This window comes from Manis javanica, chromosome 12, assembly GCF_040802235.1.
Source record: "Manis javanica isolate MJ-LG chromosome 12, MJ_LKY, whole genome shotgun sequence".
NCBI lineage: Eukaryota > Metazoa > Chordata > Mammalia > Pholidota > Manidae > Manis > Manis javanica.
The window spans coordinates 91,894,304-91,913,279 of NC_133167.1; the positions used below are offsets into that span (position 1 = coordinate 91,894,304).

At 43.1% G+C, this 18,976-nt stretch overlaps 2 protein-coding genes across 13 annotated transcripts in view; one reads left to right on the forward strand and one right to left on the reverse strand.

Moving 5' to 3' along the window:
- GTF2E2 (general transcription factor IIE subunit 2) overlaps positions 1-17,221 on the forward strand; it is a 93,643-nt gene extending 76,422 nt beyond the window's left edge. For 2 of the 3 annotated variants that reach the window (XM_073219063.1, XM_073219065.1), the window contains exons 7-12: positions 173-288; positions 1,590-9,491; positions 9,935-10,016; positions 13,946-14,110; positions 14,809-14,969; positions 15,746-17,221. In XM_073219063.1, coding sequence (XP_073075164.1) covers positions 173-288; positions 1,590-1,706 — 233 coding nt within the window. In that variant the 3' untranslated portion in view covers positions 1,707-9,491; positions 9,935-10,016; positions 13,946-14,110; positions 14,809-14,969; positions 15,746-17,221. The remainder of the gene's footprint in view (positions 1-172; positions 289-1,589; positions 9,492-9,934; positions 10,017-13,945; positions 14,111-14,808; positions 14,970-15,745) is intronic. The other variant, XM_073219064.1, reaches the window with a different exon arrangement.
- Positions 13,487-18,976, reverse strand: part of RBPMS (RNA binding protein, mRNA processing factor) — a 167,411-nt gene continuing 161,921 nt past the window's right edge. For all 10 annotated transcript variants that reach the window (XM_073219061.1, XM_073219055.1, XM_073219051.1 and 7 more), the window contains one exon: positions 13,487-14,870. The gene's annotated coding sequence lies outside the window, so the exon portion shown is untranslated. The remainder of the gene's footprint in view (positions 14,871-18,976) is intronic.

The following is an 18,976-nucleotide window of genomic DNA, read 5'->3' on the forward strand; positions in this document are numbered from 1 at the left end:
CACTGCCCAGGATCTGACCGTTCCTGTCTTTGGCTCCCTTTGTTTGTATAATGAAATCTCAGATGTGCTCATTGAGACCAGAGGAGATGAGACTGAAGCCTGGATTTCCATCACTGAGATGCTACAGTTTGTAAACCTATCTTGTAGAATAACTACTATCTTGTTGGCACAGAGTTTCAGAAACTGTGGAGGAGTGTCGCTGTGGATTCAATGGATGAGGAGAAAATTGAAGAATATTTGAAGCGACAGGGTATTTCTTCCATGCAAGAATCCGGACCAAAGAAAGTGGTATGTAATCTCTAGAAAAAAACCTGTTACCCTCTGTTCTTTGAACTGTTCGCCTGCTTTCTGTTCTGTGCTTTGAATAGCAGGTCGTCAGTTCTTCCAGTGTTTTCTCAGTGTCCTGATCCAGTGATCTGGGTTAGGTGGAAGCCAGGTATTGTCTCCTGTACTGAGAGCCAGAGGCTGTCCTTGCCCTCAGGCGCTGCTCCCAGGCAGGGGAGAGCTTTCCAGCCTCCGTGCTGTCAGTGCCTTCTCTGAAGCTCCAGCCATACGGAATTTCCCCTGGTGGCCCCATGTGCCCTCTCTGCTTCTAATAGGAGCCTCCTCCATCTTGGCCTGTGAGGCCCTAATTGTGCCGCCTTCTCCTTCCTCCAGGAGCCCTGTGGTCTTGGTGCCTGGCTCTGCCTTAGGCCTGATGACAGTGACTTGTCCTTGTTGATTTTGAGATCTCTTGGGACCCAGATATTGTTGTCTATAGCCCAGAGCAAGCTCAGAGGAGGGATTTGTAATTGAATGAATACTTGTGAATTGCCTAGTATCAGCTAATCAACTGTCTGTGTAGTCCAAGGACAAAGCCAGGATGAGGAACCATTTACCACACCCCAGACTCAGGCTGTTCTTCCTCTGTCCCTCTTTCCCTTGTCCACCGTCAAGTTTTGTGGCTTGCCTTCTTTGCGATTGCATGTGTGTAAATGTTTTATTCAGTGGGCTTTTAGGACTCCTTAAAAGGGAAGATTGCTTGCAGTTATCTTCATGAAGTAGTATAATTATAGCACTTCATAAGCACTTCATGGCTTCCTATCATTGCTTAGTCTGTTGATTTTTTAAATTATGTGGTATTAATACTTCTAGTATACAGAAAAGAATAGAGAATAATATTTAATAAATCTTCACGTGCCCATGTGTGTCCCAGTTTTGCCTTCTCTCTATATTTTGCCGTATTTATTTCAGATCTTTTTTTATTGGTAATGGTGGATATATTCTTAAACTTGATAATAGAGATGAAAAACAAAGAGCTTTTCTGCCTCTCTTTTTATCCACTTAGTGCCTAGAATAGTTGTGGTAGTTTTTGTGCCAGCCCATTTATTCTGGGTGTGGGGGTATGACTTCATCATAACAGAAAGCACTGGGTCCTTCGTGTCCGGGGAGTGTGCAGTGGGTCCTGGTGTGTGAGGCTGGGCTACAAAGCAGAAAAAAGGGCCCAAACCCCTGCGTCTCTTGCTGCAGGTTTCTGGGTGTCTTTAGTAAATCCTCACTGCATTACCTGTCTGAGAAGTTGTTGTTTCTGTTTTTACCTTTTCCTGCAGGCCCCTATTCAGAGAAGGAAAAAGCCTGCTTCACAGAAAAAGCGACGGTTTAAGACACATAATGAACACTTGGCTGGCGTGCTGAAGGACTACTCTGACATTGCTCCTGGCAAATAGGGAGTAGTTGTCCGTGAGCAAAGAATCACAAATAACAAAGTCAACATCTTTCTCATTGATGCTGGGCTCTGAAGACTGACTGTCTTCCCAGTCTGCTTCTCAGGACTGAGGAGAGGGGCAGCTCAGTTGACAGAACACATGTAGATTGCCAAACTCTAAGCTTATTTTAGCTGAATAGGCCAATTACCAATAGGTAAATATTCTCTGTAAACTTTCTGTTACTTTGGCCAGGAGGAAAGGCGCTTAGCATGGCAAGCAGGTGTCTCTGCTGTTTGTCTCTACTTCTAAGTGATTCCTGGTTCCATTTTTCCTCTTTTATTACTTTAGAGCAAGTTTTCAGATAGTCTTGGATGCAGTATTTGTTTATTCTGAAAGAACATATTTATAATAAAAGTCATTGTAGAAGGAGCTCTTAGACAATAGTGAATTCAGTTTGTCTGCTTCCGTTCTGGACCGTGGAGGTCGGCAGCTCCAGTCCTTAATCCCACAAGGTGTATGTTTGGGATGTTGCTGAAGACTCATCTGGGCCACGTTGCTGAGCATGGGATTTCACAATTGGAACATAGATGCGCCTCCTGTTAGCAATTGAGGCATTTAAGATAACACTACATGCGGTTCTTATTAATATTTTCTTTTCCGAAGGATGTATCTATATTTAGCCTCTTGGATTTTTGTGAGTTACTGTTGCATGCCATCTCCAGCAAGCGTGGGTGGAGTGTTCTTGCCTGCCTGAACATCAGCTCGTCCATCCCCCAGCCCTCCCAGGGCCTGACCCTGAGCTTTTGCTGGTGGAGACTCCTGTTTCCCCATCATGAGCTGTCATATAATGACAGCCATTATTAAATATGTGGGCTCTTAAGAGTAATGGTGACTTGCAGGAAGGAAATCTCTGTGGTCCTTCTAGCCTTTTATGGCAAACTATCCATTTTCCTTGTCTGTGCTTGTTGGTGTTGGGGGGTTCTTTGGGTTTGAGGACTATTGATCCTTATAGTCCTAATGTGGTAAATCGGAATTGTAGTAGATTACAGAAACAAGGTTCAGTGTTCTCAAAAAGGTGTAACAGTAACCCAAAGCAGCAGGTACTTTGTGCACATGACAAGGAGCGTTTTTGCTGTTTTGGTTATGTATCCTTTTTACTTACTTTTTATTCATTTATAGTGTCATTGCTTGCCTCTTTCTTACATCTGTCCTCCAAAACATGGCATGAGAAGATGTAAAACTGAGGCTCCCCACAGTAATTTAGGACAGAGGAAACACAATGTGTTTTGCTTTATATCAGAGTTTTGCTACTAAGAAGGAGCTTTAGTGTCTTAAAGCACAAAACTAGCTTTCCTATAAAAAAAATCTGGAGCTACCTCATTTCCAGGTATGTCTACTTTTTATGGCCTATACATGCCTCCTGTTTTTTTTTTAACTTCCAGTTTTATAGAGATATATTTGACATATAGCAATGTATAAATTTAAAGTGTACAGCATAACAACTTGACATATATATCATGAACTGAATCCTACAGTAAGTTAATATCCATTATCTCATAGACACCAAAAAAATATATATTTTTTCTTTGTGATGAGGACTCTTAGAATTTACTCTTAAGAACTCTCATGTCTACCACACAAGCAGTGTGAACTGTAGCCATCATGTTGTACGTTATGTCCCTAGTACTTATTACTGGAAGTTTGTACCTTTTGACCACCTTCATCCAATTTCCCTATCCCCTGCCTCTGGTAACCATAAATCTGGTATCTCTTCTAGGTTTTTTGTTTTGTTTTAAATTTTACATGTAAGTGAAATCACATAGTATTTTTCTTTATCTTATTTCACTTAGCATAATGTCCTTCAAATGGCAAGATTCCCTCTTTATTTATGGCTGAATAATAATCCATTGTATATGTGTGTGTGTGTGCACACACGCGCGTGCACACACACACACACACACACATGTACATACTATATCTTCATCTGTTCCCTTGTCAGCAGACACTTAGGTTGTTTCCACATCTTGGCTGTTGCAAATAATGCTGCTATGAACATGGGGGTGCAGGTATCTCTTCAACATAGTGTATTTGTTTCCCTGGGATAAATTCCCAGAAGTAGAATAGCTGGATCATATAGAATTGCAGATCAAAATCAGTTCTTTTCTAAATGTTTTGAGGAAGCTCCATACTCTTTTCCATAGCGGCTGTAACCGATTTATAATCCTACCAGCAGTGCACCCAGGGGTCCCTTCTCTCCACATCCTTGCCAGCATTTCTTGTCCTTTTGATGATAGCTGTTCTAACAGGCTAGCATCAAAGTATCTCCTTGTGGTGAGTGATAACTCCTTGTGATTTTGAATTTGCATTTTCCTAATGATTAGTGATGTTGAACGCCTTTTCATGTATCTGTTGGTCATTTGTATACCCTTTTGGAAAAATATCTATTCAGGTCCTTCACCTGTTTTTTAATTTGATGATGATGATGGTTTTGCTTTTGAGTTGTATGAGTTCTTTATATGTTTTGGGTATAAGCCCCCTATCAGCTATATGATTTTCAAATATTTTTTCCCATTCCTTAGGTTGTCTTTTTATTTTGTTCATTGATTCTTTTGCTGGGAAGAAGCTTTTTAGTTTGTAGTCACACTTGTCTATTTTTGATTTTGTTGTTTGTGATTTTGGTGTCACATCCAAAAAATCATTGCCAAAACCTAAGTCAAGGAGCTTTTTTCCTGTTTTCTTCTAGGAGTTTTATGGTTTAAGTCTTCAATCCATTTCACATGAACTTTCAGGAGTGGTATAAGATAGGGTCTAGTTTCATTCTTTCACATGTGAGTATCCAGTTACCGAAGAGACTGTCTTTTTTCCATTCAGTTTTCTTGACTCCCTTGTCAAGTATTAACTGGCTATATATGCATGGGTTTATGTCTTGGCTCTTGATTCTGTTCCATTGGTCTATGTATATGCCAGTACCATTCTGTTCTATTACTATGCCTCTAATACATTTTGAACTTAGGAAGTGTGATGCCTTCTGCTTTACTCTTTCTTCTCAGGAACGCTTTGGTTATTTGCAGTTTTCTTTGCTTCCATACATATTTTAAGAGTGTTTTTTCTACTTCTGTAGAAGGTGCTACTGCAATCTTGATAGGGATCACATTGAATCTAGATTGCTTTTGGGAGTAAGTAAAATTGTAACTATTATTTCTTCCAATCCACAAACATAGGGTACCTTTCCATTTATTTGTGTTACCTTCAATTTCTTTCATTAGTGTCTTGTAGAGAGTGTAGAGATCTTTCACCTTTTTGGTTAAATTTATTCCTAAATATATTATTGATTGTGATGTTGTTGTAAATGGGATTTTTTTTCAGGTAATTCATTATTATAGGAATATAATATGGGAATATAGTATATAGGAATGCTTCTGATTTTTACATGTTAATTTTATATCATGCAACTTTACTGATTTTGTTGATAAAATCTAACAATTTTTTGGTCGGGTTTTTAGGATTTTCTATATATTAAAAAAATCATGCCATCTGTAACTAGAGAGAATTTTACCTCTTGCTGCCCAGTTCTCATAATGTTTATTTTTCTTGATTGTTCTGGCTGGCACTTCCAGTATTGTGTTGAGTGGGAATGGTGAGGGTGGGCATCCTTTTGTTGTTCCTGATCTCAGAGGAAAAGCTTTCAGCCTTTTCGCCAATGAGTATGATGTTAGCTGTGGGTTTGTCAGAATTATGTAGAAATCTGTTCCTTCTAATACCTAATTTGTTAACAGTTTTAATTATAAACATACTGAATTTTGTCAAATGCTTCTCTACATTTACCAAGATAATCACTTGATGTTTTTGTTTCATTCCATTAATGTGATCTATCACATTAATTTGTATACACTAAAAAATCCTTGCGTCTTAAGGATAAATCCCACTTGATTTGTGTAATGTGAGCAATCTTCCTAATGTGAACTCATTTTGCTCCTGTTTTATTGAGAATGTTTGTATCTGTATTCATCAGGTATACTGGCCTGTATTTTCTTTTTTGGTAGTATCCTTTTTTTGGCTTTGGTCTTAGAGTAATGCTGGCCTCATAAGATGACTTTGAGATGGATTGAAATTAATTCCTCTCTAAATGTTTGGTAAAATTCACCTGTGAAGCTGTCTGGTCCTGGAGTTCTCTTTGTTGGGAGATTTTAAATTACTGATTCAATCTCTTCATAATTGGTCTTTAAATTTTCTGTTTCTTCCTGATTCAGACTTGGTAGTTTGTATGTTTCTAAGAATTTTTCCATTTCTTCTAGGTTGTTCCAGTTTGTTGGCATATGGTTGTTTATAGTAGCCTCTTATGACCTTTTGTATTTCTGTGGTATCACTTGTAATGTTTCCTTTTCCATTCATAATTTTGATTTGGATTCTCTCTTTTTTCCTTGATTAGTCTAGCCTGAAGGTTTGACAATTTTATCTCTTCATAAAATCAGCTCTTAGTTTTGTTAATCTTTCTGTTATTATCCTGCCCTCTCATTTCTTATCCACTCTTTATTATTTCCTTCATTCTAACTTTTGGCTTAGTTTGTTTTTCAGTTCCTTAAAGTATATAGTTAGGTTGTTTGAGGTGTTTATGTTTCTTAATGTGTTTATTGCAATGAACTTTCCTCTTATAACTGCTTTTGCTGCATCCCATACATCTTAGTATGTTGTTTCCATTTTCATTTGTCTCAAGATACTTTACTTCCTCTTTAATTTCTTCTCTGATCTGTTCTTTTGGTTGTTCATGGGAGTCTTTAATTTTCCATGTATTTCTGAATTTTCCAGTTTTCCTGTTACTGATTTCTAGTTTCATGCCATTGTGGTCAAAGAGAAGATACTTTGTGTGACTCCAGTCTTCTTGAATTTGGCAAGCCTTGTTTTGTAGCATAGTATATGGTTTATTCTAGAAAATATTCCATGTGTGCTTGAAAGACTATGTTGCCTTCTGCTTGTTGTTAGCTAGCGTGTGCTGAATGTTAGGTCCATTTGGTCTATAGTGTTGCTGAAATCTGCTTAGTTGTTACTGATTCTGTCAGGATGGTCTGTCCAGTGTAGAGAGTGGGGTGTTTAAGTTCCCAGCAATTTTTGTATCGCTGTTTTATTTTTTCTTTCCACTATCCTAGTTTTTGCTTTGTATGGTTGGATACTGTGATATTTAGTGCATAAATATTTACAATTGTTACATCTTCTTGTTGGATTGACCCCTTTATAACTACATAATAACCTTGTGTCTTTTTACCATTTTTGCATAGTATTTGCTTGAAATACCTATTTCCATCCCTTCCCTCTTAGTATATTTGTGTCTTTAAGGCTAAAGTGAGTCTTTGTAGGAAGCATATCTTTGGATCTTGGTTTTTAATCCACTCAGGTATTTTGATGAGAGAATTTAGTCTATTTTAATTGTTTTCTGGCTGTTTTGTAGATCCATTGTTCCTTGTTTCATATCCTGCTGTGCTTTTCTCTGCTTCAACGTCTTTTAGTATCAGTCTGCTTTGACTTCTTTACCATGTTTTTTTGTGTGTATAATTACTACAGGTTTTTCCCTCATGCTACCATGACGCTTATATAAAATACCTTAAAATTATAATCCCGTTTTAAACTGATAACAACTTAATTTCAATAGAATTCCTAAACTTTACACTTTGACTTCTCTTCCCCCTTGATATTGCTGTTTACATGTTTTAAATTCTATGTAATAACAGACTATGGTAGTTATTTGTAACTGTTAAAGTTGTAAGTAAATTATGTACCACAATTACCATATTACAGAATCTAACTTTGATTATATATTTAACAGTACCAGTGAGTTTTCTGCTACCTTTTTAAATTTTGGGGATATTTATTAGTGTTGATTTACTTCTACTCAAAAAACTCCCTTTAGCATTTCTTGTAAAGCAATTCTAGTAGTGATGAACTCCTAGTTTTTGTTTGGGAAAGTGTTTGTTTTGTTTACCCTCCATTTCTGAAGTCCAGCTTTTTGAAATGCAGTTTTTTTGAATGAATAGTTTTTTTTATTTGTTCAGTGTTTTGAATTTATCATACCATTCTCTTCTGGCTTGAAATGTTTCTGTTGAGAAATCACTTATAGTCTCATGGTAGTTTCCTTGTATTTAATTTATCTCCTTTTGCTGCTTTCAAAATTCTTTCTTTGACTTTTGACAATTTAATTATACTGTGTCTTGGGGTAAGTCCCTCTGTTTGGGGTCAGTCTGTTTGGGGTCTCTGGGGCCTCATGGGTCTGGATGTCCATTTTTCCTCCTATGTTTGGCCAGTTTTTTTGCCATTATTGCTTTAAATATACCTTGTCTTTTTCTCTTCTGACATTCCCATAATGCGGATATTGTTTCTTTTGATGTGTGTTATAGTCTTTCTTCACTCTTTTTCATTCCTTTTTCCTTTTCTGACCGGGTAATTTCAAATGTCCTGCCTTTCAGGTCACTGACTCTTCTTCTGCATGGTTGAGCCAGCTCTTGAAGCTCCCAGTTGAATTCTTGTCTAGTCATTGTATTTTTCAGGTTTAGGACTTTTTCTTTAATGGTTTGTTTCTTTGTTGAACTACTCGTTTTGCTCATGCATTGTTTTCCTAACATCATTCAGTTGTCTTTATGTACTTCTAATTCACTCAACTTCTTTAAGAGGATTATTCTGAATTTTTTTGTCTGACAGTTCATGGATCTCCATTTCTTTCGGTTCAGTCATTGGAACTTTGAGTTTCCTTTGATGATGTCATGTTAAGTTAAAGTTTTCATGAAATTTGATTCCATGTGTTGGTATCTGCATGTTTGAGTAAAGTGTCTTCTCTTTCAGACTGTGCAGGTTCACTTTGGCAGACATTTCTTCACCAGTCAGTTTGAGTTTCTGGGTGTCTGTTGGCAATGTCATTGGGCAGGTGGGCCTTGCTATCAAGGTCTGTTTTTGGTGAGGCCCCTGCTCAAGCTCTGAATTTGAAGGATCGGGTGGTGGTGGTGGTGCAGGCTGAGAGTAGATGGATAGGATTGCTGTCTTGGTTCCCTAACTAAGTGGAACTATAGGATGGGCTCCCCAGTGGCCTGGATTCTCGGTCAGGCCTACTAGGTGATCCTGAAGGGGGTGGTATGCTCAGCAGTAGGTGGGGCTGTAATTAGCTTCTCTGTCCCAGCAGGCAGCATAACAGTCCCTAGGGCCTGCATGACTACTCATTTGGGGACCCACAGTCAGGCAGGACTGTGCATGGAATTCCCTGGCCAGATGGGGCCGGATTTTGCTCTGTCGGTGGGTGGAGCCCTGGGCTGTGCTCTCTGTTCAGTTGCCAGTGTAAGCAGGTCTGTTGGATGGGCTGTGCCGCTCCGCACGTGTTCTGCTGAGGTTCCCTGGTTGGGCAGGCCGAAAGCTGTACTCAGCAATGGCAGGGTTAGGAATTAGTCTCGCTGCCCTGGGGCGGTGGGAGAGCAAGTTCCAAGGCCGGAAAGGCTCTTTGTGGTCTTGACTCAAGCCAACCCACACCCAAAGTTCTCCTGCTGAACAGGGCGACTGGCTTTGCTTGCAGACTCTCAGCTCTGCCTGCAGGGCCCTGCTTGAGCACTGTGAGCTATGTAGCTGCCCAGGTGTTCTGGTCAGGTAGGGTTATGACTCAGCTCCCCTGACTCGTGGGGGCCGACCAAGCCTCAGGGCTGGAGGAATCTCTGCACTTGAGGATCCAAATCAGGCCGACCTACACCCCGCCAAGTTCCCTGGTCGGACTGCACCACCACTTAGTTCTGCAGATGAGCGACGCTGCTGGTTGGGATTACCACCCGGGCTCTGCAGGTAGGAACTGTCTGCCAAGGGCGAGTGCTGGTCACGAGCCCCTCCCATCCTCCATCACAGTCAGATTCCCTTATAATTCATGGGAGTGAGACTCAAGTGGGGCTCCCAAGAAGTGACCTCAACACTGGTGGGAGCTGGCTGCCCAATATGGGGTCTCTTTTCCCATTGGAGCAACCACAGCCTGGGGGGACACCTCTGGGCATGGTGCCGCACTGGCCTGGGGGAGGGGCAACGTGGTCATCGAGTAGCTGCCCCTTCTACCCTTCCGATATGGGGTGTTGTAGTCTCTGGTATGGGGCATGCTTCAGCCTTGCCCTTGTGTTCTAGAATTGTATGTCTTGTCTATGAGTAGCTGTTAGTTCTGTGAGGGGAAGTGAGGTCAGGAATGACTTATGTGGCCATCTTTGTGATGTCACCTGTCACCATCCTTTTTTATTGGTTAGGTTTGGAAGTGCATTTTGGATATCTCACACACTTCATATTGTTTTGCAAGAAGATATCAAGGCCTCCATTACAGGCACTAAGGTAAGACACTTTACTGCCAGTTGTGTACTATTAGTAGTTTCTAGCTAAGCTATACTCATTGTACTTTGTGAAGTGGCCCATTAATTTATTTCAGTTATCTTGTGAAACTCATTTCAGAAATGAGGCAATTGAGATGTAAAGAAATGAAGTCTCTTCCTAAACTGTCAGGCTTTAAAATTCTATAGCTTTGCCCCATTCACACACACTTTCCTGTGTTGAGCCTCAGTCGTGTGTGTCTGCTGCGTGGCCGAGAAGTCCCTCCATACGCCCTGTGCTGAGCCTCAGTCGTGTGTGTCTGCTGTGTGGCTGAGAAGTCCCTCTGTGTGCCCTGTGCTGAGGTGTTGGGGTTGGGTCATCTGGTGACTTGGGGAGGGGGCATGTTCTTCACAGGAAGCTATGATGGTGCCCCAGTTGTGTTTGAAGGTTGTAATAAGAAGGAAGAACAGTCTCTTACCAATTCTGGGTGTCTAAAAATACCCACCTGAAATTCAAGTTCAGGTTGAAGTCGTGTTCTCACCTCTTCCCATTTCTGCTGGACCTGCTGGCCATTTAGCAAGTGGGAATGCATATGGCTGAGTGCGTTAAAAGGTTGAGACACTCCGTAGTGCATTTTGATACATAATTCATCACAGTCATCCGAGGCTTTTAGGGGGTGACTAAGAGAAATGTAGTTGAGCCTGACAGAGTGTAAAGAATGAGCATTTGGCTGCTGCTGTCACATCCTCTTAGTGTGGCCAGATGATGAGGGGCCCGGGACAGAGGAGCACTTGATATTGTGGAGCAAAGTACTAGTAAAATGGCAATGTGGTAAGATAACATCCCATTATTTCTGGTCCCAGTGTTCATAGGGCACTGTGAATATACTGCCCTGGTTTCTTTTGTGAGCTGGTTGAAATCACTAGCAGAAAAAAACATGTTCTGAATGTGGAAATAGGGCAGTTGGATTTAGAAATTCCCCAATTCTTGTCAGCTAATGACAATTTTCTGAGGCATAGAAGATGAGATTATAGCCCTCTTCGCTCTAGCCACTGTTTTTACTTCCAAGTGTTTCATTTGTCTAGAAGACTGTGGGTTTTCTAAGGTTCTTTCGACTGTTCTTAACAAGCCAAGATGAGCATCACCCCTCTGTAGCAAGGCTGGAGCGGCGTGTGCAGACACCAGGCTGACCTTCCTCAGGCTGACCTTCCTCAGTGCACTGCTGTCCTCAGGGCTTGTGTAGGACAGTCTGCCCATTCTCAGTGTGTATTTTGTGAGCTTTGTCAGAGAGTAATAGGTGTTCTGTGAAAGGTGGAGGGGCTGGCAAGGTTCAGGGACCTTGAGGAAACCACTTCCTAGACTAAGGAGACCTGGGGACAACTGCCCCAATCTGTCACGCACGTGCCAAGTCAGCATTCTTTGGAAACAGAGTCAGAGTAGGCCCTGGACATGTGCTGTTGACTTTCCTCTGGTCATAGTCAAAAAAGCAAAGCACAGCTTCATCACAAAAGGATTTCCATTAGAAGTAAACGTAGCTGGTACTCCTCAGGAGAGGGACAAGGCTGCTTTGTAGGCCCCTTTCACCAGCTCGGCCTGCACACGTCATGGGACTCAAAGACCATGTGGCTACAAGACACTGTGGGAACCCTGTGACTTGTCAACTGCCCAAAACTTGCAGGGCTCATATTTCAAAGGACAGTTGGTGCAGACTCACTGTCAAACTTTTTTTAAGTAAGTAAACACACGGAAGGATACTTTCTAAGAGGAGAGGACTGGGTAAACTGTAGCCTGAATTTGGCAGGAACAGCTCCAGAAACACCAAGAGAAGATTTATGTTGCACTTGACTCTAAGATTTTGGACTGCCTTGCTGAGCCCTTCACACCCAAGGCCTGTGCTCTGGTTTTGGGGGTTAAGTGCTCTTTGTCCAGGTAAAAGCTTTACCTTGATCGTCAATTTCCATGCCGTTGGGATGAACTTAAGCATCTGACTTAATCTGTAGTGTCAGCATGGTCAGAAGGCTTCATTTGCATTTTAAGCGAGATGCTTGTGAGTAATGGAAGATGGACGGTTTCACTGCTGTTTATTTGTGGGCATGTTAGGTTGCGGTTTGTAGGAACAGGGCCTTGATAGGTGCAGTCAGTTTGGTTTGTTCTGGCAGCACTGGTAAAAGCACCTGCGGGTATTGCTGGAGAGCTCTGAGGGGAAAGGAATTCTTATGGCATCTCTGGGGCCTCGGGGTAGTGGGAGCCAGCCAGTGAAGGGGAGAGGTAGCATTTCAGTATCATGTAAGATGTTCCTGCACAAGTAGCAGGTAAAGCTTGACTGGGGCTGTTTAAAAATTTTCTTAACGTAAGGGCCTTAATTAGCTGACTGCATAGGGGGGTTTTCCGTGTCTGTCATTCAGGTTTTAGTGTAGGCGTTCTGAGGACTAGTATTTCAGGTATACCTCACCATTAACAAATATTGTCCTGCTGTCTAAAAATGTGAAAGTGTTTGATGTCACGAGAGGGTGTGATGGATGGATTAAGAGTCAGGAGTAAGAGAACCTTGTCTGCCAGTGCTCTTCCGGCCGGGCAGGGTGCTCCTCCCACCCAGCAGTGGCTGTCCCACGATGTGGGATCCTTACACTGCATAGCTTGTGACCCAAAGATGCCATGGGGTGTGGTGTCCCAGAAAACCTCAGAGCAGGGACAGTGACAGCTGCACGTTGGTCCTGTGAAAGTAGGTCCCACACACGCACACACTGGGCCCAGTGAATTTGAAGTCTGAATCTGGTGAAATCAAAGTACAACTTTGGTTTTGGAAGTGTTATGGTTCTTTCCCAAATTCCTTTAACTTGTAGTTTTATTCAGAGATGAAGGGCACAGTATTTAATTTCAGATGCCAATCTTATAGCTGTATTAGTGCTGACATCTTCCCTCCCAACAGAGGGTTCCCTTGGTAATGAAACAAAAAGGTGGCTTAGTTACCATCCTTCTGGAGCCTACAACTGGACTATTAATGCATGTAAGAGGGAACAAGTTCCCAGTTAATTCCAAAAGACATACTGTGTTCCTGTTCAGCAGTGACAGAAAAGGTGGTTTTTCACACTGTAACGAAGCTGGTGTTTGGGCAGTGGGAATATACCACCCAGACCTGTCATCTGCACATCACTAGTGACCATCAGAATGGTGCGGGCGGGGTTCTTATTCATGCAGCCCAAGGCCTCTGGTACAAAAGCATATGGAAGTGCTGTGTTCCGTGCTGACTAGAACAGGGTGGCCCAGGGCAGGCTGGAGAGGCCAGGAATCTCCTCCAGGGGGAGCTGTCTGGTCTGGCCAATCCGGGTACCTCTGTGACCGTGGCTCACAGATGGCTGAAGAGAAAGCCGCCTGGTGAAGCTGGATGCCACGGTTTCTATTCTATGCAGGCTCCAGCATGTGGAAAGGCAGGCTGCCGGTCCCTGGTCTGTACCTGGTTGATCTTGCAAAAAGGAATTTATCAAGCAAAGGTGTGACAGCTAGAATAAGCACTTTATTTTTTAAAATGACAATAGAAAAGTACCTTTAAACAGCATATAAAAGCATAACAGACCGTGTGGCAGTTGCTCTGTTTTCCTCAGATACACGAGTACAGAGACTCACCAAGAGCCAGGTGGAGCTGCAGGCATGAGCGGGCCCTGGCGCAGCAACCCCACCCCCCCAAACTGCCCTTCCCTCGATTACGGGAGGAGCTCATCACCCCCTGCTGCCCTTTTTTCTTTTTTGGTGATGGCCTTTAAAAGCTTCTTGGCATCTTTATTTCTAATGGAAGAACCATCAAAAAGCCCCATATAGTCATGAAAAATTTGGTGTCTTCTGTACAAAGTGAGCAGATCAGGAAGAAAGTTTGCGATGACGGTTAGTTGAAAGTTCCTTCAGGAGTTGAAAATTCTTAGGTCAACATAAATTCACGCACGGCTCTTTGACCACAGGTGGGAGAGACCGAGCTATCTGGAAATGCGTCCACTTATGACACAGACTGGTTTTGAAGAAGTCTTAAGCAGGCTGAACAGAATTGAGTCCAGAGGCCCTCTGGTGCACCACCTCTGCGTGGGCTGGGGCCACAGGGAGCATCACAGGCGGCCACGGAACTCAAGGTAATTTAAATGGTTCGGCTGGCATGGCACTGCCTAAACTCAGGAAAACCAGCTCAGTCCAACCTCACTTGGGAGACACAGGCTGCCCTTCCAGACCCAGGTTTTCACTTGCCAGTGAGACAGACATCAGTAGGTCTCACACAGGCATGTGCTGTTAGGTAAACATATGAAAATGGCATGACCTACACTCAGCACGTAGGTTGTGGAGTCGCCTCTAGAGCTGCAGGGCTTTCTAAGGGCTCTCTGGTCAGGGATCAGTACCAGTGAAGGCTGCTGCACCAGAGAGTTTCTCTGATTGTCTTCTGCAACTGTCCTACCGGCCGGGGCATGTGGACCTGGTACCGTGGACAGCTCCATTCTAACTTTGGACACGGTCAGGCAAGCAGCTTTTCATACATTCAAAATATGACTGATGATATTTCAGAACATGCAGCTTATGTAGAAGGAAAAAAATAGATATTTTTAATTACAAGTGTTCAGAAGTCAAGCACAAAAAACGTGATCCGACCCAGTGTAAGATTATCCATTCTGACACATTTGCTACAAAAATACTGTTTTTATGTTTTGTTTGAAAATATCTCCAAACTGTACAGAAATGTATGTCAGACCATGCGTTCACAAATAACACACTATTTCTTATAATTATACAGTGTAAAAGAGTAAAACATTTTTATTATATTGTTTTCTTCGATAAACAGATGTGTGACAGAGGCTGTGGCAAAGTCTTGAAGGGCTCAAAACTGGGCAGGTTTTCTCGAGCCTGAAACAGAAAGGAAAGGTGTGAGGGTGTACTCCTTCCTCCGGGCCGGGGTTTGGAGACGCCTGTGGACAGGAGCATTCGTGGCTTCGCAGCCAGTGGGTGAGTCCCTGCAACAACATGTGTAACATACAGACCATTCCCAGGAGGATCCGTGGTCCTACCTTAGATACAGGAAGTTGCATGGCTGTAACTTCCACTTACCTCTTACTAGAAACTTTTTAGGACTGTCTCCCCCTGCACTTGTATTTGTTTCAATTGCAGCAGATAAAAGACCCAAAAAACAATAAGAGACTTTCTGACTGCTCCTGGCAAAGTCCTAGCCAGGGTTCTCTTGTCTTTCTTACATAGAGGCTGCACTGTAAACCTCTGCTGTTACTGTCATTCATTTTACTATTCTAAATCAGCATATATTAGACTTCTTAAAAGAGAAAGGCCTATCTCTGTGTGTTTGGAAGCTATAAATTAGAAACATTTAGGTGAACACTCTTGCACATAGTTAATTGGCCTCTTAATAAATACTCCTGTCCAGACCAGATCTGTGCTATGAATCAGTGTATCTTGTCATAGCCCAGTCTGTAGATGACAGTACTAGTGGGTATAAATAATAGGCCACAGTCACAAGACCAGCTATAATTACCACATACCACTGGGTCAGGGACAGTTCCCCTGGGAGAAATCAGGGTGAGCTGAGAAGGGATCTGGGTGTCCAGACCCTCACCTGTAATGTTAGAATCACCTACCTCTTCAGCTTGTTGCAAATATTAGTCCTAGCACACTGATTTAATTATGCTTATTTATAGACCAAATTAGCCATTTGGAAATGTGAGGCTTAGGTACACAAGAACCTTAGTAAACTCCCATGTTTACTCCCTCAGCAGCAGTCCAACAGGACTGAGGACAGAAGCAGCCAACTCCTTCAGGACTCCTTCAGGTAATCTCACTTTGACTCCTCCACTCCCCTGGTGCTGCTGTAGCAGTTGATTGCGCCCAACGAGCCTCCCTAACACCTTAGAGGAGCTGCACAGACACCCAGATTCTGTCTCCCAGCTGCCAGGCCTGGAGTGACAAGTCCCACGTTATCCCACACTTGACTCTGTCTGTGCCAGGAGGCTAAGCTGTGTGTGGATTCCAGGAAACCATTTCTGAGATGGTCCCCCTTCAGCTGTTCCTAGCTTGGAACAATTCACAGACCCTGGGACCCAAGGCCTGCATTGCCTGGCCCCCCACAGAGCTCGGTCAGAGAGAGCCACTGGACTGGGCCTGAGACCGGAGCTGTCAGGCTGTGTTCAGTGACCAAGAGAAGGGACAGACAGAGCAGGCAAAGGACTGTCAGCCGCAGGTGAGCATCACTGCAGCAGGGTGATGCCCCAGTGCCCCCAGCCTCTGTACGGCAGGGGCCAGGCCGGCTGCTGCCTCAAGCTTCTCTGAAGAACTCAGCACCACCTTCAGGCAAGTGTGTGGCACTAGCCCTCACCGCCTTGCATTTGCCCGGCTCCTGCCCGTGATCCAGAGCTAGTCACCTGGATGTGGCAATAAGTCAGACCCTTGAGAAGGAGGGGCCCTAGTCTTGTTGATGCCCTGGGACCCAGGTTAGGCTCACCCACCCCCACAGGGCAGCTTTGGCCTTTTACAGGAAGCTGATAGCAGGGGGCATAGGCAGGGGTTTCTCCTGCAGTAAGCAAGTCATCCTGACCTCTCTGTATTCTGTCGCCTCCTTCTTGGGCCCTGAGTAGGACACAAGGTGTACAGGTCTGGTTAATTTTGGCTGATCCTTTGAAGTGAAAAAGAATATGCACAGGAGGAAGGGACATGAGCTGACAGTTTCCTGGGCTTTTCCATAACTGTGCTGTGTAAATGTAACTGTCACATGGGAAAAGAATGCGTCCACACTGCCATAGATATTCCCAGTATGAACAGAAGGTCAGAGTGTGGCTATTTCAGTCCCTGTAAACAAGGAAGGGGTTTAGCTAGGAACAGAGTTCAAACCCTGGAATGTATGAACAAGGACATTTTAAGTAGAAGGCAGAGACATCCGGGAACACCATGGAGGGTTAGAGGCTGTTTAGAGAGCGGACTCAAGTCAGAATCCCTGAGAGAGTGGGGTGGGGGGTCACTACAGCATGCCTGTGACAGGATGGACAAGGGAGAAAGATAGTGCTCCAAACTGATGTTTTCGATCAAGGACAAGTGAAATGAAGATCCCAAGAGGAAGTCTGAGAACTCAGGGATGGCTGGGTGGGGGGTTCCAGGTGCTTGGAGGGTGCCCCATTTTGCTACCTGTTCACTATGACTTCTTTCCCAAGAATTTCTGTTTCCCTCTGTTCACTCTCAATAAACATGGTTTCATTTTATACATGTCAGCTTGATTTTTTTAAAAATACTGATAGTAATTTATAATAAAAACACTACTTACCATTTAGAAAGGTCCATCATCACCAAAACCCCTAACAGCCTGAGCAATTGAGAAGGAAATAAGCTGGGGGGTATCATGCTCACCAGTCACAAAGCCACAGTCATGAAAACAGTGTGGGACTGGCCCAAGAACAGACAGTGGGGAAGACAGTCTTTTCAGTAAATGGTATTGAGAAAACTGGACAGCTACATGTAAAAGAATGAAATTAGATCACTGTCTTTTATACCATATACAAAGCCTCAAAATGGATTAAAGACCTAATATGAGACATGAAACCATAAAACTTAGAAGAAAACAAACTCTTGAATATAAGCATTGGTAATTTTTTTCTGGATATGTCTCCCCAGGCAAGAGAAACAAAAGAAATAAGTGGGACTCTATCAAAGTAAAAACACAACAAAGGAAAGCAGCCAAACAGCAAGGCAACCTACTGAAGGGGAGAATATATTACAAATATGTCTGCTAAGGGCTAATATCTACAACACATCAAGACCTCATATAAAACACCAAAATAACAGTCTGATTAAAATAATAATCAGGCAGAGGACCTGAAAAGACATCTTTCCAAACATAAAACAGAGTGCCAATGGAGCACATGAAGAGATGCTCTACATCGCTCATCAGGGAAGTGCAAACCAAAGCCACAGATAATCACCTCACACCTGTCAGAACGGCCAGTATCAACAAGACAATAGCGAGTTTGGCGAGAAAAGGGAGCCTGTGGAACACAGCTGGTGGGATTGTCAATTGGTGCAGCCACTACGGAAAGCAGTGTGGAAGTTTCTCAAACACCCTGCCGCCCAACAATTCCACTTCTGAGAATTTACCCGAAGAAAACAACGCTAATTTGAAAAGATACATGAATTCTGTTTACCACACCATTATTTACAATAGCTAAAATAGGGAAACAACCTAAATGTCCATTAATGAATAGATAAAAAAGATGTATATATACATACATATATTAGCCATAAAAAAAGGCTGAAACTTGTCATTTGTGACAACATGAATGGACCCAGAAGGTATTATGCTAAGTGAAATGAGTTTGACAAAGAAAGAGGAATACCATATGATTTCATTCACACGCAGAATCTAAAAAACAAATGAACAAAACGGAACAGACTGGAGGTTACCATTTCACAGAGTTAAAGATAGGGCCATGAGGCCCCACAGACAACCCCCCATGCACAGTGACAAGCCCCCATCAGGCCATTTCCTCTGTGGGTTCTAGTCCCATCCTTGGCCAGTGGTGGCCCAGCCCTGGGATCCCCCCTCACAGTCCAGGCTGTAGGCAGTGTCACCTGACTTCAGATCTGGGAAGAGGAAATGACCCTTCACACTCCTCCCTGTGACACGCCGGTGACCTCAGAACTGGCAGCTAGTCATGAAGACCCCCCTTCTCCCCATTCGGCCATGCTGGCTGGCCGTCCACCTCGGGCACACCTGGGCTGCCCACTCACCGGGCCCCTCTGCTGTCTACATGAAGTCAGCACACGCTCCAGCTGCCACTGCACTTCCTGACCAGAATCATCTGCACACCCCTAGAAGCACTGACTCTGAGTTGATTTACTGCCTCTCAAAAAGTCATTCTAACCTGCTCCAAAAAATTGTATGAGTGGCTTTTAACTGGCTTTTGAAACTTCCCCAGAGAAAGGGGAAAAAACACAATCCTGTCCTTTAAAAAAAAGTTCTC